This window comes from Grampus griseus, assembly GCF_964374135.1.
Source record: "Grampus griseus genome assembly, chromosome: 15".
Classification (NCBI taxonomy): domain Eukaryota; kingdom Metazoa; phylum Chordata; class Mammalia; order Artiodactyla; family Delphinidae; genus Grampus; species Grampus griseus.
The window spans coordinates 79,684,732-79,709,576 of NC_139009.1; the positions used below are offsets into that span (position 1 = coordinate 79,684,732).

The 24,845-nt window shown below is 44.7% G+C and overlaps 1 protein-coding gene across 3 annotated transcripts; it reads right to left on the reverse strand.

Annotated features, from left to right (window-relative positions):
- Positions 1–178: 178 nt before the first annotated feature.
- On the reverse strand, positions 179–24,463 carry LMAN2L (lectin, mannose binding 2 like; the record flags this gene model as incomplete). 3 transcript variants are annotated; one of them, XM_082672638.1, is made up of 8 exons in its annotated part: positions 179–1,636; positions 1,966–2,085; positions 5,247–5,361; positions 5,612–5,773; positions 18,914–18,996; positions 19,808–19,925; positions 22,942–23,060; positions 24,271–24,463. In XM_082672638.1, 8 exons carry the CDS (start codon positions 24,455–24,457, stop codon positions 1,494–1,496), a joined length of 1,047 nt encoding a protein of 348 aa, XP_082528764.1. In that variant the 3' UTR covers positions 179–1,493. The 3 variants fall into 3 exon arrangements, with proteins under 3 accessions (XP_082528764.1, XP_082528762.1, XP_082528763.1); XM_082672636.1 differs by lacking the exon at positions 5,612–5,773 and having other exon boundaries at positions 24,271–24,457; XM_082672637.1 differs by lacking the exons at positions 22,942–23,060; positions 24,271–24,463 and adding an exon at positions 20,529–20,637.
- Positions 24,464–24,845: the final 382 nt, after the last annotated feature.

Sequence of the window (24,845 nt, forward strand, 5' to 3'; positions counted from 1 at the left end):
AAAGCTGAGGACAACAGAAACCCACAGCCAGGCAAGGTAACCCTCCTTTCCTTCAGGGCTGAGCAGAGGGCTTTCCCAACCCAGAAGGCAGGGCAAGCGTGGATGGCTTACGGCTCAGCCAAACCCACCCGTAAAAGGAAGGCCACTCAGAAGTTCACGTTTGGTTTCCATCAGCCATGTTAAGACTTTCCCTCAGGCTACAGAAGCACAGAGCTAGGAGAGCTCAGAGTCCAAGCCCTCCAGGGAGCCTCCGGCCTGTTAGCAATGGAATCACAGGGCAGACAGGTGAGCAGCACGTGACCCCTCATCAGGTAAGGCAGTGGAATCAGGGCTGACCCACAGAGGACACTCAGGCTCGGCTGCTCAAATGACAATGAACTCTTCCAGGCACAGATGCCGGGGGTCTACTGCTTCCAGATTTACAACAACCATTCCTTATCCATTAAGAAAGAGAAGCCAGGTTTCCTCTTTGGGGAGTATCCAAGCTCAGGCTATAAGAACAAAGTTTCCTTACATTTTGAACACTCTAAGTAGGCTTCCAAAAATTATGATGAACACAAGACATGCAGCTAAGCAGGCTCCAGAGAGTCCAGAAACATCTCCACGTGGTCAGATCATGTGACAGGTGTTGCTTTCGGTGTCAAAAAGTGGAGCAGTCAGTTTCACAGTTAGTCCCACTGCATCCGTGACGTCTCCCAAGCTTCTCTTGACCTGCACACCAGCTTTCAGCCAAACCTGGCTGAGGGCCTAAAGGGACCTAATTGGGAGGGTCATGACCACACCAACAGAACCAAGATCACCCGCAAGAACAAAGGCTAGAGCCGTGAGCCCCAGCAGAATGCCCCCTCCCTACGGCCACCTAATGAGGGTCAGTGAAACTCAAGTTTGTTGTGTAGCCCCAGGCCCCAAGAGAGAGGCAGCCAGATGTCTTTTCCAGCTCAGGTTGCATCTGCAGAGGACAATGAATGGAGGGGAGGAAGGCAAGGCAGGGAAGAAGTTTCCATCCAGATTTCCAAGGAAAGCTCCTCAGGTGGAGAGAGGCTTAGACAAAAAGCAAAAACCAGTGGACAGATGGCTGGAAGGTATGAGGAGTTATCAGTTTTCTAGTCTTTGCAGATTTAAGAATGAAGTACGAGGGTCCTCTGAGCCCAACAACAAGGCAGCCTGGGCTATGACACTCTTTCCGGTGGTTTTGGCATCATGACAGCCTATGTTCTCTCCATCCCTCTTCGCTCCCAAGTGGCAGGACTGCGGGGAAAGGCACATCACAGCAGCATTGCCCAGGGGGGTGGGCTTCCTGATCCAGAGTTAGACGTCCTCATGGGTGACCATGGGAACGCAGCATCCCTGCACTCAAAGCTCCAGTGACAGAACCGAGTCCTTGACCAGCTGCTGGAGACGAGAGAAGACCCGCCTGGCTATGTGCTCAGGCCAGTGCCTGCTCCTCCCATACTCCTGGGTGACAGTCACAGAGGTCGTGATCGCAGGAGGGCTCAGTAGAAGCGCTTTCGGCTCTGGTCCTGCCATTTGTTGTAGAGTATGAGCCCAATGACAATGGCAAATACGGAAAACACCAAAGAGAAAAAGACGATGAGAAAGAGGGCCAGGCCACTCAGGGGCGGCAGCGGGGCTGTCACTAAGAAAGCAAGAGAGAAGCAAGTCAGAATGAGGGAGCCCGCCCGGTGGGAAGGGCCAACCAACAAGCTATCGAGTCCCCATTTCTGGGAGCTAGAGCTCAGACTCTCCCTTTCCGGATGCCGCAATTTAAAACCTAACAGCCCACAGTCTGCTCATCTGTAACACAGAGACAAGCGAGAAAGCAGGGGCAAGTGCTCCAAGTGCTTCGGAGAAGAACCCCGAAAACAGGCAGCCCCGCCCAGCTGTACTGCATGTCACCCCAGACCCCCACAGCCCTCAGCCTCCTCACTGGCCATGGGGCCTTTCCCCAGGATCCCCCGTGCTCACTCTCGGGCAGTTTCATGTTGTCCACCGAGGGCAGGAACACATCTCGATGCAGCTTCTCCTCTTCTGGGGTTCTCTCCACCGTCAGCTCAAACAACTTCAGGGAAATGACATCATGGTTGTCTAAAGAAAAAGAGAACAAGGATTACTCAAGCCACCCTGAACAGAATGTCTTGGTTCAAGCTTCTAATCCACAGCTAACAAAGTGACCTGAAAAAAAATAACTGAAACTTGTTTCTCATCTAAAAATAAGGACAAAGAACAGGGAATATTCTACATTATCCTGCATTTATAGTTTTTATCAACAAGCATGCATTACCTATATAATTTTAAAATTTAGAGAGGGACTTCCCTGGTGGTCCAGTGGTAAAGAATCCGCCTTCCAATGCAGGGGACGCGAGTTCGATCCCTGGTCGGGGAACTACAATCCCGCATGCCTCGGGGCAAGTAAGCCCACGGCACCTCAAGTAGAGAGCCGGCGTGCTGCAAACTACAGAGCCCACGTGCTCTGGAGCTGCGGTGCCACAACTGCAGAGCTCACATGCCCTGGAGCCCGCGCACAACTAGAGAGAAAACCCGCACGCCACAACTAGAGAGAGAGAAGCCCGCGTGCCACAACGAAAGATCCTGCATGCTGCAATGAAGATCCCGCGAGCCACAACTAAGACCCGACGCAGCCATAAATAAATAAATAAATAAAATATATAAAAAAAGGAAAGTCAATGTTATAAAAATAAATAAATAAAAATAAAATAAAATTTAGAGACGATACAAGAACCCCCAATCACACGTAAAACCTTCTAGTGAAAGGAGACACAGTAGCCCCACAGCTTCCCTTTAACGTGGACAACACACACAAGCAAGACAGGAGAGGGCCTCACAGCAGCTGTTTAACGGGCCATGAGCAGGGCACAGCTATTGGCCTGGAACACACTTCCCTTCTGGACTGTGCCTAATTCTTTGCAGTAACTGTGACCCTGAATCTCACTATTAATTACCAGAGAAGGATGAAGAAGTTAGGGACTCAATTTTTTCTCTCCTTTTTTAAAGTAACATTATAAATTCAGACAGTCAAACATACCTGACGCGTCTCAATACACTGAAGTTGTCTCTCTTACTGAAGCTCAACCCAACCCAAGTTTATCCAGTGGGAGCCTACTGAAGTTGGCTCCCGAGTCCTTTTACACGAACCCAGAAGTTTTTGGTATCTTCCTTGCTTTTCTAGGAAGTTTTCAGCCTGTATTTCCTACCTTAGACCCGGCATTAGCCATTTCCCCAAGAAGCTCCTGTTCCCGTTAGTATTGGTATTTGTACTAAGAGACCACAAATATGGGTGCTAGGGGTGCTCACTGCTACTAGGTTGGTTTTTGCAGACCGGATTTCTTGCCATCTCTATTATTAGGATGGCATTTATAGCTGCTTGGACTCTCAGAATCTTTAGCAGACCCCCAGGTAAAAAAACTGGATTTACCTTCAATTAGAAAAAATGTTTTCTCTGCCAGGACTGAGATTAAACCATGGGACAGGATAAAGAACCACAGTGATGCTCCTCACAATGTAGGGGCATCAAAGGCTGGGACAGCTGTGATGTGTCCTTTCTCAGCAGTTTCCAATAATCCACAGCAAAACAAGTTAAGATGTTAACAAGAAAGACCTTAATAGAAAGACGCAATTTGTATTTAGGGGTATCCTACAGGTGGAGAACATGGATGTACTAACCTAGGCATTATTGCCAAGAACTTAGAACAAAGGACTCCTTAGGATAAACAAAAAATTACTCTTTGGCCATTTCCAACAGTTGGGAACAACTTCCCACTGACAAGTACAACAGGAGGTTAACTGAGCAGGTCCCAGAAGCCTGCAAGCTCACAGGAAACTTGTGGACAGGGATACCTCTTTCAACTTGAGTCATATAACAAGATTCCATAGCAAAGATCTCCAGCCTGTGCCTCCCCTTACCTGTGCCAAGGTAAGATGTCCCACAGTTCTGGCCTACCTGCACAGTATTTAGAACTGGCTGCCAAAATTAATCTCTTATAAGTGACAGGAAGCAGATCAATGGTTGCCTGGAGGCAAGATAAGGGAGGAATCCTGCAAAGGGGCACAAGAGAACTTTTCCCTGATGGAAACATTCTGTATCTTGACTGGGATGGTGGTTATAATATGTAAATATTTGTCAAATCTCTTCACACTATATACTTCTGTTATGTGGAAAGCATATCTCAATAAGGTTGATTTTTTAAAAAAAATTAGTTGCCAGGATTTACAAAATCAGATTTCATTAAAAAAATCCAGATTTCCAGCTTCTCTTGAAAAACTAGAAGACATGGCCTCATTGAGCCCACATTTTCTATTGGCAACAACGGCTGAAACTGAGTGGATGCTGCCCATTTCAGGTGGGTATTTGCCTTTCTTTCTTGCCAGAAGAAAGTTCTACTTCATCCTAGCTTCACTCATAATACATTATATCAAAAGAACCAAAAGTTTAATTCTTTACCTCTTCTGAAAAGACGTTATGATTGATGCTAAAGCCAAGGGAGAGAATAAGCACATAAAAGAAGCTTCTAATCAGAAACAAGTAGGAACAAAATCCAGAGGAGAGAGAACAGTAGAAAAGCCCGGTACTGCTAACGCCACATAAGTCAAGGAAGGCAGGGGTTTCAGAGCAATTGGTCAAACAAGCTGAAGAGAGGACCAACAGCAAGCACACAGAACAGCGAAGAAACAGAAGAGCTTTTGCAAAACTACTTGTGCTAATAGCATGGCAGAGACATAGGCCTGAGTGCAGCATTTACCATGGGGGTAAATCTACAGAGGTGGATGTCTTAGAAACGCAAGCATCTGCACACACAACACATTCAAAAGTCTGAGCACAAAGGAGAGTCTGGGGGTCGGAAGAGGGAGGGCAGAGTCAAGGAAAAGCTTTGTTAAGAGAAAGGGAACTAAGCACATTAGGTGAAAGGACAGGAAGCTGGCTATAAAAAGAGGCACAAGAAATAGGAAAGCACAGAACTCAAAACACAGGCTGGAAGAGCTGGCTTGATGTAGAGGCAAACACTGCTTTCCATTAGCACCGAACATCTCCCGAAGACAACTGTGCTAGATAACCGCCGGCCTGGGCTTTTAAGGGATCTGGACACGAGAGTGCAGGAAGATAAGCGCTCACAGGGCACTTGTTTGCCAGAGTTCTGCATGGCTGGCTCTCCCCTCTGAGAAGCCTCACCCAGGCTGCCTATCGAGATGTGACCTCAGTTAGGGCAAGTAAGGAATGCACATGGCAGTACCTGAGAGATCCCCAGTGATGGAGGAGGTGCCGAAGTAGTAGCCCCGGGGCAGACGGACACCGGGCACCTCTATGCAGTCCCTCCACTCATGCTTGCCATCGATGTCCATCATTATCTAGAATAAAAAGAAGAGATAGGGCTTCCCTGGTGGCGCAGTGGTTGAGAGTCCGCCTGCCGATGCAGGGGACACGGGTTCGTGCCCCGGTCCGGGAAGATCCCACATGCCACAGAGCGGCTAGGCCCGCAACAGTGAGAGGCCGACGTACCGCAAAAAATAAAAATAAAAAAGTCATAAATCAGGGCCAGGCCACGGAAGTGGGAGCGAGACAGCCCATATCGCCAACAGGTCCAGAACAGGGACTCACCGTCAAATGCCTCTTGACATAGCGAATCACAAGGAAGGTGTCATAATGGAGATTGCGGACAATGGCCGTACAGCCCCCCAGCTCTGTAGGCCGCCCGTCCCGCTCGTGATCATAGCTGAGGGAGCCATTGTTCACCATGGCTGAGATGTAGGGGAAAACCCGCTGGGAAAGCAGGGAAGGAAAAGCAGAGAATGGTGAGGAAGTACTCTTAGGAACACCTGTGCAAACAGCATCAGGAATTCTGCACATAAAGCTGAGGTCCTCACAGCAGACCAGACAACCACTCTGTCGCATCACTAGCAGCCCCCAAGAATCCACACTGAGATGGTCACTCGAGGGACATGGCCCAGAGGTGACTGACCTCTCTACCTGCCTTCAGGAATCCTCCTTGCACCCATTTGGGGTGGATCTGGAATGGCCCCTCTGACACTCTGGAGTCTGACTGGAATCCTCCCAAAGATCGCCATTTGGCACTTATAGTCTACACAAGACTGTTGTTTTTCTTCGTGTGTGTGTGTGTGTGTGTAATGGCCATGTAAACTTCTTGAAGAGAAAAATCATTTATTATGCCTCTCTGCATGTGTCCACCTTAGCTCCATCCCTTCCCCCCCAGGGCAAGTATTTTGCACACAGAGGTATTCTGAAAATACCTGTTCAATCAGGGAAATCTTTCCATTCAGGATAGCACCTTTCAAATTCTAAAATTCTATAAGCATATGATGTTAAATGGGTCAGGACTCAGAAAGGGCAGTGCCAGAACCAGGCTGCAAGGTGGTGTTCTCCGGCCACAGTTGACTATTCTTAGTCAAAAGACCACCCAGCCCATTTAAGCTTCACCACACATAACTTCTCCCACTAATTCTCAGGGCAAGGTTCTCCCACTGAAAGTTTCCTCATATGCCACCCATTTTCCCACCTACTTCAGAGGTCCTCTCTCTCCAATAGACTCGTGGAGCAAATTCTTCCCTAGAAATAATGAGCTAACCATTCCAGAACAAGCCCAGTGCTAAGGCAGTGCAGAGAGGCAGGGGGATGAAAGGACAGGAAACATGAGACATGCCACTTCTTTGGTGAGTCCCTCATTGTCCTAAACAATCAACATGCAAGGTAAAGATGCAGTCAAAATCGGAGACTGGTGACTCCTGAGACAACAGCCACACGGATTCTAAACAGTAGCAAATGTTGGATGGACACATAGGGAGTACGGGATGGCCATGGTGGGTCAAGAACTGAGTACCTGGACTCCGGGAGAATATCGTCTCTTCTGGGCCTGAGAGGGTCCAGCAGGTTATTATAAAAACAAGAGAGGGCACAGAAGACAGGAGACCAAGTCAGAAAGAAACAGCCATGGAAGAGCTATGACCCAGCTGTGGTGGATGAGCAAACCAGTCTAAATCCCCAAACAGAATTTTAGGGTCCATGGAAGGCACTTCGCAAGTCTTCATACCCCTCAAAACTACAGGCAAAACTATATGCACAGGTGTTTGTACATTTTCTAAGGAGAGGGTCTGCTGCTATCATCAGATTCTCAAAGGGGTCCACTAGGAAGACCCCTCTAACCCACGTGGGGTTCTGAAACTCTCCGAAACTTTATAAAACACACAGCATCACACTCTCCAAGCAGGCCTCACTTATGTCTCTGACAGTCCAAAAGTCAGGCCATGAGTTGGTCTGTACCCAGACTACAGTATTTCTTTAGCAAGGGGAGAGACAGGAGTGATAAATGGGGCTAAATTCTTCCAAATTCAAGATGTCCTTTACTGCCCAGGATCTGAGGATATAGCTCTTTCCCAGAAGACAAAAATCCCATCACTTGAGAGGCTATCAAATTAACTCTAATCCAAAGGGATCATTTACCCTGTAATTGAGCCTTATGGACATGTATTTCCAAACAGTTATTCTAACCGACAACATGTGGGCAAGAAAAAGCTCTGTGGGAACGCTGCAGCAGGACAGACTTAGAAAAATCACAAGGTTCAAACATGTTTAGCTTTGCTCCAGAAAACTGCTACAGTTCTAAGCTACTAGCAGTAACAGATACCTGTACAAGCTCAGCTCGGCCCTGCCCTACAGGAAGTGTGGGCAAAGGTGTAGAACCCAAAGCGTTCCTGCCCTCTAATCCTTAGTGAGCACCTGTTACGAGCCAGGCACAGTCCCAGATGCTGGGCGCTCAATGGCAAACAAGATAGGCAGACATCTGCTCTCATGGAGCTGACATTAGAGTGGAGGGGACAAACAATAAGTAAGTAAATAAAATCACTTGAGACTGATAAATGCTATGATGAAAATAAAATAGGTAACACAATAGAGACTGATGAGGAAACATCTCTCTGAGGAGACATCTGAGCTGAGATCCAAGTAGTTAGAGAGAATCCACCAAAAAATCTGAGGGCACAGGAAGCATGAGGTTAGCATATTCAAGGACCAGAAGATGACAGGGGTGTCTTCAACCCAGCTAGTGAAGAAGGGGCTGGTGTGAGCTGAGGAGGGAGCCAGCTCACACCAGCCCCTTACAGGCCACAGCAAGGGTCTGGGGTGAGCCTCAGAGTAGCGGCTCTTCTCTTGTGCCACTGGTGGCATATGTACAGGATTACAGAAAGGTATGAAATGAATCAGTGGATGATTAAACTACTGGAAAACTACTCTTCTACAACTATCATTCAGGACAAGGGAATCATGAGTATGTTATCAGCAGTTTACAGAGATGGGCTTCTGACAAGAAAGCCCGTAACTTCAGTGAACAATTAGGGAAAGAAGGGATTGAAAATGCCCTCGTGAGCTCTGATGATCCCAAGCCTTGCTTCATTTATCAACCCCAGCACCTGTGATCAGAAGTTGAAGTTGTAAAAAAAAAAAAAAAAAAGTTGAAGTTGTAACTTTCAAGGGTGTGCCTAGGACGGCGATCCTTAACCTAAGGGGGCCTTACCAAGGCTGGTGAAGCAGCCAATCAGCCAGTATCAGCCAGAGGCAAGCTGGGCCTCAGGATGACCTGGGGGAGCTTTTCAACTGCACATACACGTGGGTCCCGCAGTCAAAGAGCCTCACTCAGTAGGTCTAGAATGGGGCACGGGGCTATGTATTTTTGAAGAGGCACCACAGACGACTGGGATGTGCAGCCAAAGTTAAGAAATACTGCCCTACACAGAGTCCCACAGCTTTGGAGCTGGAATCTGTCTACTTCAGCAACTCCTGACTCGGCCTTCCGCCTTCCACCTCACATTAACGATGTCTTTAAATGCCATCTTAACTTCTATGCCCAGTCAGGAGTTCTTGAAGGGTTCCTTGGGTACCCACTCATTTGACACGGCAGCTCATTTTCTTTCCTTGGAAAGCAGCCTATATATAGCCAGAACCAAAGGCAGAAGAATCACCCTGACTCCGGCAAAGGTGGTAGTTTCATTCCTAATTTAAGAGTCATCAAAAATTAGGAACTCCTACCTATTGTCCAAATGGTTGATGTTGGAAAGGTGGGGAGATGTCCTCAACTTTTTGTATTACAAGGCGCTCCACACGGTATTGCACCTTCAGCACAACTTGATTGAAAAGAGACTCATGAACTTGTGGTTGTATGGATCCTATGCTAAAATTCCACAGGTGCAAAGCACACAGGCTGCGAACCACTAGGTGTAAAAAAGAGCACACTCGGCCCTCTGTAATCAGGGAGACCTGGGTTCTAAATGCAGTTACACCACTCACACCTGTGTAATCTCTCTGAGATTCTATTTCCTCACTGTAAGCAGGGAGAATAATACACAGCTCACAGGGTTAATTACGAAGATGAAATATGTAAAGCATTTAGTACAGTGTCTGGTGTTCAGAAGGGAGTCAATAAATGTTCATTCAACCAATGACTAAATTAATGAATTTTTAGATATATTGTTCACAGGTGTTCATATATAAACACAAAGCCAAACATATGTCTTTTAGAGCAGTAATTCCCAGACCATTGACTGCCATGGACCACTAAAATCTCTAAACATGTTTTTGGGATTAATAGGTATGCCTTTTCTTGCTTTTTTTTTTTTTTTGCCTACTAAATATATTAAAATATAATAATGAATGACAGGACAACCATCTGTAATAAACATCATTTTTAAAAAGAACATTCTAAACCAAAAAAGAAAGAACTATATAATTTTATAATAAATAATTAATAAAACATTTCACATTTATGAAAAGTCATTTCACTGTTCCTATTCTTAAACCAGTGAAACTCTGTAACCCACCAATACGAGTCTATGAACCAGCATCTAGGAGCCATTCTCTTAAAGCAGGTTTACCAACCTAAACCCCAGTGCAGTTGAGGAAGCTGGCCAAGTTTGCTCCCTGGAACCTAGATGTGAAAAAAAGGAGGGTGGGAGGGGAGAGGGAGAGCACAGAGCCACACCAGCTACTGCTAAGATGTCGGTAAAATGTCTCTGGGAATGTCACTTAGTGGTGTGAATACGAATGGCTAGCGTTTTTTGAGAGCTTACTCTGGGCCAGCCACTGTACTCAGTAATGTATACATATGCGTTCATTTAATTCTCACAACCCTAAGAGGTAGTACTGGTATCTGCATTTCACAGTTAAGAAAACTTGTTTAAGATAACGGAGGTATTAAGTAGTGAAACAAGCGTTTGAAACCAGGTAGTCTGGCCTCAGAGCCCTGGCTCAATCACTATGACACACTGCTCTCAAGATCAATCAGTATGGAACAATGGTTGGTATATACTTAGATACAACCAAAACCAGCAAACAAACAAACAAAAAACCTAGGTCTCTAATATACCCTGAAACACAAAGAAATACTGGAAAATGGCTCCAAATTAAAGGAAAGGAGAGATATGACAACTGAATGCAACACAGGATCTGGGGTTTTATTTTGCTATAAAAGACACAGTGGGGACAACTGGTGAAATCGAATAAGGTCAATAGATTAGATAATAATTCGTTACCAGTGTTAAGTTCCTGATTTTTATCACTGTGTTTAGGGAAGACAAGTGAAGAATTTAGGATTAAGTAAACATGATGAAGGCAATTTACTCTTAAGTAGTTCGGAAAAAATATACACACATGCATGAGGTCAGACACACACACGCACACACACACACACGCACACATGAGCACAGGCACAGACAAACATACACATATACACGTAAAAGAAAAGGACAAAGCCAATGTACTAAAACATTAACATTTTGGGAAATCTGGGTGAAGAGCATTCTGGAATTCTTTGTTGCATTACTGTAAGTTATCTGTAAGTCTGAAATTATATCAAAATTAAAAAATTTTAATGATTAATCTGAATCTAGTACTTACCACACTTTCAATTTTTCTATGTCTAAAAAATTTCAAAATTAAAAAAAGGTTTAAAAAAAACAGTATGTTAAATATGATGCAATGTTTTCATTTTTAGAAAGGTGTGTATAGTTCTGTTTTTTAGTCTTTTCTGATTTTTATGTAATGAGCTTTTACATAAAAATAAGAATTAACAAAACAAATGCCTCTTCTACAGCACCTCCATGTGACCGTCCCCTTGGCTCACCAAAAGAACACACTCACTGCCACTTCCCAGACAGATACTTTTCAGACTTTCAAAACTTTCTAAGTCACTGGTCCTACAGTACTCTTCATCCAACTAACCCTCTGTGCAGGAACCTGGATAGAGGTGACTGGCTAACTGAGCAATACCCATCCTACTTAGAATGGGTAACATCAGTGAGATTAAGCAGCATGAGAAGGCCCCTGCTCCATAAGCCCCCAAACTCCTACTAAACTAGACTAGCTGTGACTCTGTCTCCAAGTCTCAAAGCTCCTCAACTGGAGGATACGGAATAGTGCAGCCTCCAGGCCAGCTGACTGCCTGGAAGAGCTTCACATACTTGAACATTAATCATCATGAACTCTTAAACTCACAGAACGATTTTAGTCCCATTTATCTTAGTTGCGATCCCCAACTAGAACAAACGCAAACCAAGTAATGTGGGGACTTCAATAGAGTACTGTAAAATCAGGAACCCTTAAACTCCAGGTATGCCCCAAACACTGAACTTCATAACCCACCTACTCAGACTACAAGGGCCAAGATGCAGAACACAGCCTAAGAGGCAACACCTTAATCTCACTGCTAACCACCATTATGGTAGTATGTGAATACTTCTTGTTAACTCTATGGAATAGGAGATCTTGTCTATAGTTCTACTGTGGGGAACCCATGAATCTCCTGACATTGTATATAAAATCCTATTGTATTCAAATCTACCAGAAAGCCGTACATTTCTACTTCCCCTGAAATCTAGTTCTCACCAATGAAGCTCAGCCTCACTGCCTAATCACATCTGAGAGCTTGCTGGACCTAGTTTCCAAAGGAGTGTCTCTTAGAAAACACTGCTTCACCAAGGACTGAGGAAAAAAAAACAACCCTAAGTCACATCCAAGTAGTATAACAAGAGAATTTAAGAAGTTATAGAGTTCCTTTAATACTGTAAAAATTCTGTCCACCAACAATAGAGACCAAAAGGGATTAGTGTCCTCATCAACATAAAGATTTGAGGGAATGTGCTTTTCAATTGGAACGGCGTATTATTGTTAATTTTCTTTCAGTTTCAAAAGAGGAAAAACAATCATCACATTAAAAAAATACGGGAAGCCCCTCAAACTAGACTTCCAAGCTGGCCTGATCCGAGAAGAGCAGTGAGCTGCTCGCACCACTTTCCAACCAGCTGTTTCTGCCTCCAGGGGTGAGGTTTGAAGGTCTCACTGGGATGAATGAGAGCCAAGGCTGCAAAGGGCTGCACTTCTGGGCTCTCATTCCAGGAAGGCCTCTTGCCACCATACTCTGATTTCAACTGAGAGAAGACATTCCTACTCCAAGACTGCTACTGAGTTCTCTGCAATTTTTCACCAACATCTGGGTTCTCCTGAGAAATGGATGACCATGAGCTGATGACTTCCTGGTGCCAAGAAAAGATGATCAGGTTGTGTTTTAATCAACACTGTAAAAAGTTAGCAATGCCAAGATGTAACTCACATACCACACAATTCACCTATTTAAAATCTATAATTCGGGGGCTTCCCTGGTGGTGCAGTGGTTGAGAATCTGCCTGCTAATGCAGAGGACACAGGTTCGAGCCCTGGTCTGGGAGGATCCCACATGCCGCGGAGCAGCTGGGCCCGTGAGCCACAACTACTGAGCCTGCGCGTCTGGAGCCTGTGCTCCGCAATGAGAGGCCGCGATAGTGAGAGGCCTGCGCACCGCGATGAAGAGTGGCCCCTGCTTGCTGCAACTAGAGAAAGCCCTTGCACAGAAACGAAGACCCAACACAGCCAAAAATAAATAAATAAATAGATTAATTAAAAGAAAAAATCTGTAGTTCAATGGGTTTTAGTATGTTCACAGGTAAGATTATGGTAACTGCAATGAACTGTAGAACACTTTCATCACCCCCAGAAGAAACCCTGTGCACTCTCCCCACCCCAGCCCCAACCCTGGCAACCACTCATCTACTTTGTCTCTATAGATTTGCCTATTCTGAACGTTTTTTTATATATGGGATTATACAATATGTGGTCTTTTGTGACTTGCTTCTTTTGCTTAGCATCTTTCCAAAGGTCATCCACATTGAAGCATGTATCAATGCTTCATTTTCTTTTAATGTTGAATGATATCCCATTGTATAGATATAGTTTGTTTATCCATTCATCAGCTGATGGACATTTGAGTTGGATCCATTTTTGGCTATTATGAATAATGCTGCTATGAACATTCACGTAACTTTTTGTGTAGACATGTTTTTATTTCTCTTGGGTGTATATACCTAGGAGTGGAACTGCTGGATCATATAAACTCTACATTTAACCATTTGAAGAACTATGGAATAGTTTTCCAAAACAACTGTACCATTTTCCATCCCCACCAGCAGTGTATGAAGGTTCCAATTACTCCACATTTTTACCAAACTTGTTATCATCTGTTTTTTTTATTTTAGCCAGACAAGTGGATATAAAGTTGGCATCTCATTGTGGTCTTTTTTTTCGCACTGTGGTTTTGATTTGTATGCCCCTAATAGCTAATGACGTTGAGCCTCTTTTCATGTGTTCGTTGGCCATTTATATCTCTTCTTTGGGAAGTATCTATTCAGATCCTTTGGCCATTTTTCACTTGGGCCATCTTTTTAATTACTGAGTTGTACCTAGAATATATAAGGAACTGTTACAAGTCCCTTATCGGATATACAATTCACATTTATTTTCTCCTATTCCATGGGTTGTCTTTTCACTTTCTTGATAGTGTCCTTCAAAGTATAAAACTTTTTAATTTTGGTGATTCACGTTTAGTTTTTGATCCACTTTGGGTTAACATTTGTGTATGGTGTGAGGTAGGGAAACACTTCATTATGCTGCCTATGGATATCCAGTTGTCTCAGCACCATCTGGTGAAGAGATGATTCTTTCCTTATTGAATTGACTTGGCACCTTTATCAAAAATCACTTGTTCATAATTGTGAGGATTTATGTGTGGATTTTCAATTCTATTCCATTGACCTATATGTCTACCCTTATGCCAGTACCACACTGTCTTTATTACTGTAGCTTTATAGTAAGTTTTAATTACAGGAAGTGTGAGTCCTCGAACTTTGCTCCTCTTTAATCAAGAGGAGGCTATTCTGGTTCTCTTGAATTTCAATACTGATTGTAGAATCAGCTTGTCAATTTCTGCAAAGAAGCCAGCTAGGCATTTGAAAGATAGGGGTTCCCTCAAATCTGCAGATCAATGTGGGGAGTGTATCACCATCTTAATGATACAAAATTTTCCAATCCATGACATGGGATGTCTTTCCATTGACTTAGCTCTTTTTCAGTTTCTTTCAATAATACTTTATAGTTTTCAGAGTATAAGTTTTTCAGTTAAATTTATTTCTAAGTACTTTATTTTTTTTGACGATAGTTAATGGAATTGTTTTCTTACTTTCATTTTCTGATTGTTCAATGCAAGAATATAACACACAATAGATTTTCGTATGTTGATCTTATATCCTGTAACCTTGCTGAATTCATTAGTTCTAATAGCTTTTTGTGAATTCATTAGGATTTTCTATAGATAAGATCACATCATCTACAAAGAGAAATCGTTACTTCTTCCTTCACAATCTGGACTAGCTGCCCTGACTAGAACCTCCCGTACAATGTTGAATAGAAGAGGCAAGAGCAGACAGTCTTGCCTTATTCCTGATCTTAGGGGGAAAGGATTCAGTCTTTCACAATTAAGTATGATGTCAGCCATAGGGTTTTCATAAATGCTCTTTATCAGGTTAAGCTCCCTTCTATTACTAATTTGTTGAGTATTTTTATTATCATAAAAAGGTATTTAATTTTGTCAAATACTTTTTTCTACATCTATATGATTATATGGTTTCTGTCCTTTATTCTATTAATATGGTCTATCATATTAATGCTCAGATATTAAACCAATTGTGAATTCCTAGAATATAGTGTATTTATACATGGTGTATACCCCTTTTTATATGTTGCTAGATTTGGTTTACTAGTATTTTGTTGATGACTTTTACATCTATACTCACAAGAGATATTGGTCTGTACTTTCCATTTCTTGTGATGTCTTTATCCGGCTTTGGTATCAGGATAATACTGGCCTCAAAGAATGAATTGGTTAGCATCCGCTCCTTTGACGTTTCATATGGGTTTGAGAATTGGTATTAATTCTACCTTATGTTTGGTAGAATTTACCAGTGAGGCCATCTGGGCCTGAGCTTTTCGTTGTGAGTCACTTTTTAATTACCAATTCAATCTATCCAAATTTTCTATTTCTTCAACTATCATTTTAACAGCCATTTATGGTCTGACAATCTCACTGTGGCACAGGTGGTACCCTGTTCTTCAAATACTAAAGCTCTTGACTTACCTAAACAACAATTCTTATATTGCTCATGGGGGAACTGAGGTTATGTGATTTTGAACAACGTGTCCAGATTTCAGGGAGCCAAGGCTAAACACAACTTAAATCCTAAACTCCCTCACCCCCTTCTCAGATGCATTAATGTTGCCAGTGTTTTCCCAATATTTCCTCATAAACAAATGTGGTAGACAGTGAACTGAGAAACGATGTCAAGGGCACTCTGGTGACAAGGAAACAAGAAACCAGAGAGACAGTTTTGCCACTGCCATGAGTGACCTGCTGAATTGTTCCACAGCCCCTCCTGCCTGCTCCTTGTCCTCCTCGTCCAGCACATCTTCAACACACGACGTTTCCAAATTTTCAAAAGGTACTATATTTGTCACCCTCTCCTTATGAGCTCAAAATAATAGAGCAAAATAAAGAGATTGTAGTCTCTGGAGTCAAACCCACTACCTGGGTGTCACTGACGAGTTTTTTTTAACCTTTCTGTACTTCAGCTTCTTACCCATAATGTAGGGATAATAATAATATCTACCCCAAGGGGTTGTTAGGATAAATAGGTAAGACATGTAAAAGCACTCAAAACGATGCCTGGCGCCTTCAAGTATGATGTCAAAGAAAACCATGCCGCTAACAAAACACATTTGACTTCACCCTCTAAGACAGTACCAGGTCATTGGGATGTAGAGAGGAGTACACCTTCCCCACTCTCTGCACTGAGCATAAGCTCTGAGAACTGAAATTGCAGAGGAGATCACTCTGAGAATGAATATCTCCGTTCTCAAGGAAATCATCCTGGCATAAGGAAAAAACGGATGGGAGGTGGCAGAGCACCATAATTACAAGTGCAGCCTGTGGAATCAGGTGGACCAGTGTTCAAAATCTGGCTCCACCTTATACTGGCTGTCACCTTAGACAAGACACTTCTCCAGTCTTCTGTTTATGCATTGGTAAAATGGGAAAAATAATATTGACTACAAGGAGATTTGATGAGAATCAAAATAATAACTGCAAAGTACCTGGCACATAACAGCCACTGAAAAACAGAAACTGCTTTTATTCGTTTTTTTAATTTAGTTTTAATAAATTTGTTTAATAAATAATAAGGAAACAATGACCTGACATTGATCCAGGGGTTCTTCAACCTGGTTATGTATGGGACTCTCACCTGGAGATCTTTGAAAAAGTAAGGTTGCCCAGATTGCACCTGGGCAATCAGGACAGCATCAGGCTCTCTGACCTCGGGGCCTGGACATCAATCGTTTTAAATGCTCTCCAGGTAATTCCAAGTGCAGCTGGGAGTAAGGCAGAAAAGAAGTCCCGATTTTTACCATCTGAAACTAATTTTTTTTGATTAACATCTACTCTCCTTACAAAATAAGGCCCATCAGATCTGCCCTCTCAACCAGAATTACTTCTATCTGATGGAGAAATGGAAGCTAAAAGAGTTTGAACGATTTATTTCTGGGAGAAACAGGGAGCCACGTTTAAAACTCTAGTCAAGGGCTTCCCCGGTGGCGCAGTGGTTGGGAGTCCGCCTGCCGATGCAGGGGACGCGGGTTCGTGCCCCGGTCCGGGAGGATCCCACGTGCCACAGAGCGGCTGGGCCCGTGAGCCATGGCTGCTGAGCCTGCACATCCGGAGCCTGTGCTCCGCAATGGGAGAGGCCACAGCAGTGAGAGGCCCACGTACCACAAAAAAACAAACAAACAACAAAAAAAAAACAAAAAAACTCTAGTCAAGCCCTGAAGCCCACACCTCTTATTCAGATGTATTTCTAACTACCACCACCATTTCTTCAGCGGGACTGCAAACCTTCTCATGACATTCCCCTCATTAAAATCCTTTAATGCACTTACCCCCTTAAATACTTAGAAACCCAGACTCCCCAACAGACACACCACCCTTCAGAACCTGCCCCACAATGTGCACGGTGAGGACGAGTCACCTACATTCAGGTTGCTCTGCTGCAGGTCTAAATAGCCAAGTCACCAACTCCCCAAGGAGACGCTGCTCAATCTCACGGGCCAGTTAACTTGCTCAAGAGGGAAGAGTGTTAGCAGCAAAGAATGCAATGTGAATGGCAGCCCTGGAACATGGCGAGACCGAGGGCCCTGTTTTTCTTTCTACCCTCATCTCTCCCTGACCCCCCTTTTCCCCCTCACATCCACTTTCCCTTCTCTAACTTTATCACCTTAACACATGGCTTTTCCCTCTGCACTGGTTCCTAAGTCTGCAGATTTCAACATCAATGTCACTTCCTGGAAGAAGTCTTTCCCAACCACTGTCCCCACCACCACCGTCCCACCCCAGGTTAGATGCTCCTGCTGGGTCTTCCTATAGCCCCCCCTTGGAGCACCCCCACTACTACATCAGCACCCCTGCTACTAAGTGCAAGGACTGTGCTGGTCTCGCTAATTCCCAGGGCCTGGCACCTTGAAAGTGCTTGAGGTCTGATGGACGGAAGAAGAGCCCAGAAGCAACGTGGAGAAGCAAGTCTATAACTGACCCACAACAAAGGTTCCTCTCCTAACTCAGGTCTCACTTTCCACTTCCTCTAAGCAGAACTCTGTGGGGAATGTGAAAAACTGTTGAATCTGGGTGTTGTATATACAATGATCTGTTCATCCAATTTTTTTATAAGTTTGAAATTTTTCATGAGGAACTTTTGGGGAAAAAAGTACAGTAAGTTCTGCCTCCATTCCTAATCCTGCCCTCCTTTCTAAATATTATTTAGCAACAGGATACCCAGCAACAATGTGTCCTAATCATCTTCCCACCATTTGCTCTTAGGGCCGTTAGGCAGAGAGCGAGCGCAGACCTGTTGCTAGTGTAAGACAGTACTTAAGAACACTCAGGGTCAGCTAACAACAAGAAGCTTCTGCCAACAGCCAGATACTGGATTTCAACAAAATGCTGAGATTTCACCAATTTCTTTCTACAGCCTTTCCTAGAGGAGAGGAGACTTGCTGTGCAGTCCTCTGAGAAGAGGAAGAAGAAGAGGATGCTGGCAAGGGGGAGCAGCTGCAGAAGAGAGCTCAGCAGTGATACAGTACGTCAGGGGAGTGGAGGTACATAAATTCAGCTTGCTCTGTGCTGGCCTAGGTGCACCAACCAGCTACGCATGCTCAAGCCTAGGGGCTCCCAACGTGCACAAGAGAGCACACTGTTAACACTAAAGAAAAAGCCCCATTCGCGAGAGCCATTCCCAAGACTGTGCACCATAAACAGCTCTATCTAGAAAACACCCTGACAGAGACATTAACTCTTGAAGTTCAGCAGGTGAAGAAAATAGAACCGAACCCCTCACTTTCTTTCCCCTCTGTTTCCTCTTGAACAACATTCCTAAGGCAAAGGGCTGTGACGTCAGGGCAGCTGACCTAAGCTCTGACACTTGCCATTACCTCTTGCTGCTTCTCCTCATTGGGATACGTGTCTACAAATACTCCCAGCCCCACAAATTTGTCCATGTTTCCAAACACAGGCCCTAGAGAGAGAGAACAGATGATGAACAGTGAAATAAAGCCAAGAGTTGATAAAGGAATAATACATCACTATGATAGAGGAAAAAATGAAATTCAAAAGACTCCCCAGCCTCTCCTTAAGATGAGGAAACAGCTGTAAAAGCACCCAGTGAAGGGCACGGCCTGTAACAAGCACCCAGTAAGCACCTGCAGTTGTCTGTCATTAAAGGCGGGGAAAGAGAGAAGGCCAGCACCACCCTGTTTAGCACCCCAGTTGCTCCCTGATCCAAACTGGTTGCTAAGGCGCCCCTAAAGAATTCTGCTTCACAAACACTTGGTGACGACTACACCCCTGAGAGAACTGAATTCCCAAGTTTCCACTTCTTGTTGCAGAAGAGATCAGGTCAAATCAGGCTGAGTTTTGCCACAACTTGGAGCAATGGCTCCCACACAACAAGGAAAAATAGATAACTCTTCTCCTTTCTCCTGACTCAGGAGTTCTGAGATCGGTCACTACGCATGCCCAGAAGAAACCAGCATGCCCAATGTCAGTGTTCGGGACAGGCAGTGCTTTCCTCCGGCCAACGGGCCGGGAGGTTTCAAAGGGAAAGTGGAAGTTACCAATTAGCAAGAAATCACCCGGGATGAGTCAAGTTCAGCTGCTTTTAGGACTCAGACCCCATTCTAGAGACTAGACAGGCCAGTCTTTATCTACAGACATCAAGGGAGAGGGAAAACCGCTGGCACTGTGGAGACGCGCCCTTCTCAAAAAGAGGGCACACAAAAAAGCAGGCCTGTCACACACCCCACAAGAGCAACCCAGGGTCCCAGTACCTGGCTGCATCCGATCCTTTGTGTACCAGATCGCCAAGCCGTCCCCGTGCAGGTTCTTCTTCCCTTGTCCGTGGATTTTGAAGTGCACCTGCAACTCCCAGTCTCTCAGGAAACATGGCTAAAGTGAAAAAGACCCTAGAATCAGTGAGGAACATGAAACACGAAGCCCTCAGGCCCTCATCCACAGTCTACAGACTCGGAAAACACAAACGCAGGTGACATGAGGCTAAGGGGTAAAACCGCGATCTAAGACTTGCTAAGTGTTCGTGTGGTAAAATTAAACAGATTGAGCCATTCAACTGTATATATTTAATATGAAAAGTGAATAAACCTCCCCATTATCTTCACCATCTCCCAACAGAAACAGGATAGCACTCCACAGTTGGAAAAGACAAGAGAACTTTGTGTTAGAGCACTGTGATCCTACATCCACCCAGCAAAGGATCTCAGCCTACAGAGCAGCGGTGGCTGATTAATTAACACTCATCTGCAACTTAAGATCACCCCTCTGACAGAAAGACTCTAAAAAGCTTGGATTTCAAGAAGGGTCAAAGCCCCATTCATTACAAAAGAAAAAGATAAGCTAAGTCATTCTGCAAAGGTCTCCAGGAATAATTAGCAGATGCTATAAACAACTCTAATTGGCTAGACTTGGCCCTATGCCAAGCTGAGGGGCACCCCAGAATTCCCTTGAGAAGGGGTAAGCTATGCCCCCACCAACCTCAGGCCCACGGCCAAGGAGCACAAATGCACCAAAGGAGAACACCACCATCCCCAGCACAGGGACAGCCTCTGGTGGAAAAACATTTAAGGAGGTGGTTACCAAACAGACTCTTGTTTTTCTTCTTTTGAATTGTGTATCAAAACCTTGGAAAAATGGAGAAGGAGGTAAGTGGATGGTTAAGTGTTCTAAATAGCTGAACACTTTCAACCACTTTCAACCAACTTTCAAACCAGAGTGGACATTTGATTTACAGAGGCTCCTGGTTAAAGTTCACCGTGAAGAAAGAAGGGAAGGAAGAGCGATAGACCAGTGTGGTTCAGCCAAAGGCCCTCCAAACAGATTGTTCTGGGGAATTCCCTGGCGGTCCAGTGGTTAGGACTCTGCACTTTTGCCACCGAGGGCCCGGGTTCAATCCCTGGTCAGGGAACTAAGATCCCACAAGCCTCGTGGCCAAAAAAAAAAAAAAAAAAAAAGATTGTTCTGGCTCTTGAGCAACATATTGCTAGATTATTTTCAGTTTTCATTTTTAATTTCTGGGAAATCTTCCAAAAGTGTTAGTATTAGGAGCACATAGTCAAAAATAAAAGGGATATGGATACTCCTGAGTTCACCAAACAACCCTGAAATCTCCAATAGCTCTCCCTCCTCTGATGAGCCCAATCCCTGTGTTGTCATTCGGGGTTCTCATCTTTCTGCTTTTTCATTTAGATTTCATAGCAAGAGTGAAATTCAGTGGCAGGAAGCTGCCCCATAGCCAGTGGGTAGGTATGATGCCCCTGGGAAGAGGGCAGGGCCAGAGAAGTTCACACTGAGCCCAGAGGTGTCTGCCATTCATCCTTGGCCTTGTGTAGCGCAATGCTATGCAGTTTTGCTCAGGGCTATGTCTAACAGTGGGTCTCAAACTTTGCTGCATATTAGACTCACCTAGGGAGCTTTTAAAAATCCCAGTGTCTAAGCTGCACCCCATTCCAAATATTTCAGAATCTCTGGGAATGGGACCCAGCCACCAACTCCAATGGACAGCCAAATTTGAGAACTGCTCAAACAAATCCATCCTATTCAAATAACTCAAAAACAATGCCAAAGCTCATTCTGAGAGTCAAATAACAAAAAATACAGGTATCAGAGAATCTGAAAAAGAGCAAGATAACTAGATCCTACACTAGAATCACTGCTACATAAAAGGGTTACGTAGAGACAGCTAGCAAGACAGCAGCAAAGTCTTGGACACAATCATTTATAATCCATAGACCTGTATCAGTGAACCTTTTAACAGAGGTGTAACAAACAACAGCACATTTCTATAACCATTTTAACTTTCCAAAGCTTTTTCATATCTATTGCCTTATTTTATTCTCACAATAATCCTGGTGGGCAAGTAGAACAGATATTATGAAGCTCATTTAACAGTTGGAGAAACTGCAAACTGAGAGAGGATAAATACCGGCCAGGGCTCACAGTGGGTCTGTGATACAGCTAGATTGAGAAACCAAGTCTTTCAACTGCCAGCCCTTCACCTCTTCTACCAGAACACACTGCCCTGCATTCTGTCCAAGACTGAGTTCAGCACTGCAATCTGGGATAAGGGGCCAGCTTGTGCAAACAGCTCCACGTAGAAACTTCTCATCCCACTGCTCCTTTAGAATTCTCTGCCACACAAAATGAACAGGGGAAATAAATCATTTCCTTTTCTGAGATTCACTTGTCTACAACTAACGATAAAAACCATGTACAAGTAAGTTCTTAGCTTCTACGAACCCACGAGAAAGTGTTAAAGGATGCCAAGGTCATTCCTAAAAGTGGTCATAAAAGATTGAGAAAGAGCCCTGGAAACCGAAAAGAAAGCATCATCTTACACTTGTACCAAATCACAGTGCAGCCACACCAGGAATACTGCATTCACTTCTCGCCGCCATACCTCAAGGAAGACAATGTAGCTAGAAAAGGCCCAGAGAAGAAGGACAAATAAAATGACCAAGGGCTCAAAGTGGCTTTTACACGCAAATAAAATTTAAAATTGGACTCAAAGGGAAATAACAAGGGGGGGGGTGTTACTGGGATGAAGCTTGAGATAAATTTAAAAGAGCAGTCTTCTATTTCATAAAGCAAAGTAATTAAACATGAGTTAACCTGCAAAATAACACTCAGGTCAATCAGGAATTAAAGACTGCTATTTTTCTATTTTCAGAAAATAGAATCAAAATTGATTATCTGCTATACTTAGGGCAACAGAGCATCTCCCTAAATATCTGATTTCATTATGAAGGTCATGATAATCTCTGAAATGAAAATCCTTGATATCCACAGAAGACAGAATACTGGGATAGACAGTGAAATTAAGTCAGTATGCCACTGGTGAACTTTTTAGTACTTTCTGGGTCAGCCACACAGGAGGGAGAAAGATTCTTACCACCCGGTTCCACAGGGCACCCTGTTTACTTTGCATATCTGGGGTAAGGCGGATATACTGGGTCATCACCATGGCATTGCCCATCAGATTCCACAGGGAGGAACTGCTTGTGCCTACACCTACGGAGAGGAAGTAGATCAGTTCATTCTCTTCAACACCAACACGTTCGGAAAGCCACCATGGACCCTCCGAAAGCTGGAGTCATCACCGTTTTTTCCTTTCATGTCACTCGATCTCCCACCTTCTGTCACTCATAACATTTCAACTCTTTACCATCTTTACAGTTTCCTTTCACAAAGACTTTCTCAGGTGAAGACCCCAGAGCACATCAGAGCTGTCACTTTATCCATGCCACAGTAGCCACAGCTCAGATCCATTCTTCCCCATTTTGTATGTGAGTAAATTTTAGCACCATGAAATAAAAAGTTTCCCCAGTTATACCAAAAGAGCTTGACCCTTTGGGGCTCTGGGGCTTAATCACATTCTTTCTTTGAACAACCCAAGAGTGAAGCTACTTTTCTCCTTACTTCAGACTATCAGCCCCTTGAGAGTGAGAACTTTGTGTCTGTATAACCCACAGTATTAGCAACGAGAAGGCACTGGATGCATCTGCTAAGTAAATAATCACCCTTAGCAGCAGTGTATACACTCTTGCACTCTGTGTTTTTGTTTGTTTGCTGTCCCCATATCTTCCAGTGGGGAACAGACTTGTGTTGATTAAGCCATCTACACTGATTTGGTCTTCTTTGTAGCTAACCGTGTAAATTTTCTGGTTGATAAGCTGTGCCTAGCGGCCTACGAACACTAAACAGAGCAAAGCTAACCAGCCTCTTTCATCAATAGGGCTCCTGGACTGGACAAGAACACGTGTCTTAACTGACAACAGAATTTTATCTTCTCAGTCCGGCCAAGTTCTACCCTACCTCTGCCGCCTGCTTTATTTCTAGCACATCCACAGCTCCATCCGGAGCCCGGCTCATTGCTAGTGGCCCTCAATCACTCCCATCGGTCGCAGTGCTCTCCCCTTCCCACATTCCTCCTGTTCAACTCTAAGCTCCCCTTCCTCCAGACCCGGCGCTAGCGGCATCCGAGAGTGCGGCTTCGACCTGCTGGAAACTCCCAGGGCTAACTCCGGGGTCAGGGTGAGGGTAAACGGGCCCCTGCCCTTCTTACCCGTGGCTCCCAAACACAACGAGAGCCCCCGGTGCCCCCACCCACAGCCGGCAGCATCGTCGGGGCCATGAAGCCTTTCACTGCCCCCGCCTCTACGGACAAGCTCAGGTCCGGAAGCTCTCCCCAAGCACGACCACCTCGCCCCCGGCGCCTCACCCTGGTAGGGCTTCGACAGCGAGTGCTCCCGTTTCAAGTACTCGAACGTTTGACCCGCCCTGACTTGCCGTGGCCCCTGCCCAGACCCCAACAAAAGAAGAAGGAGCAACATCCTGGACCCATCCCGAGCCGACAAACGCCGCCGCCACAGCTGCCACCACCCAGAGGGCTCCAGGGCCGCCGCCATCTTTCCCACTGCCTTCCTTTCATCGAAAGCCCGCCCCGTCGTCCAAGCCATTGGCCCATGGTACCACCTTCTTCACGTCCTATTGGCTCTCGTCGAGTCCCCGCCCCCACAGGTGAGCATTTCTCCGATTGGCTGGCTTGAGTACCAGTTTGTCTTGCCAACTCAGGAAAGGGGCGTGGCCGAATGCCTGGATTCCCTTATTTGCATTTGTCCTGAGTGCCACTAGGCCTGCTGGGATACGTAGTGATTTCCATTTCGTCTATACATTCTAGAGTAAATTTAAAGAGATAAAATGTTTCTTCCAGTTCCACGCAAACGTTCTAGCCTCTCTGCCATAGTACCCTCCTGACCGTGCGGATCTATCAACTGATCTATAGAATTGAAGGGA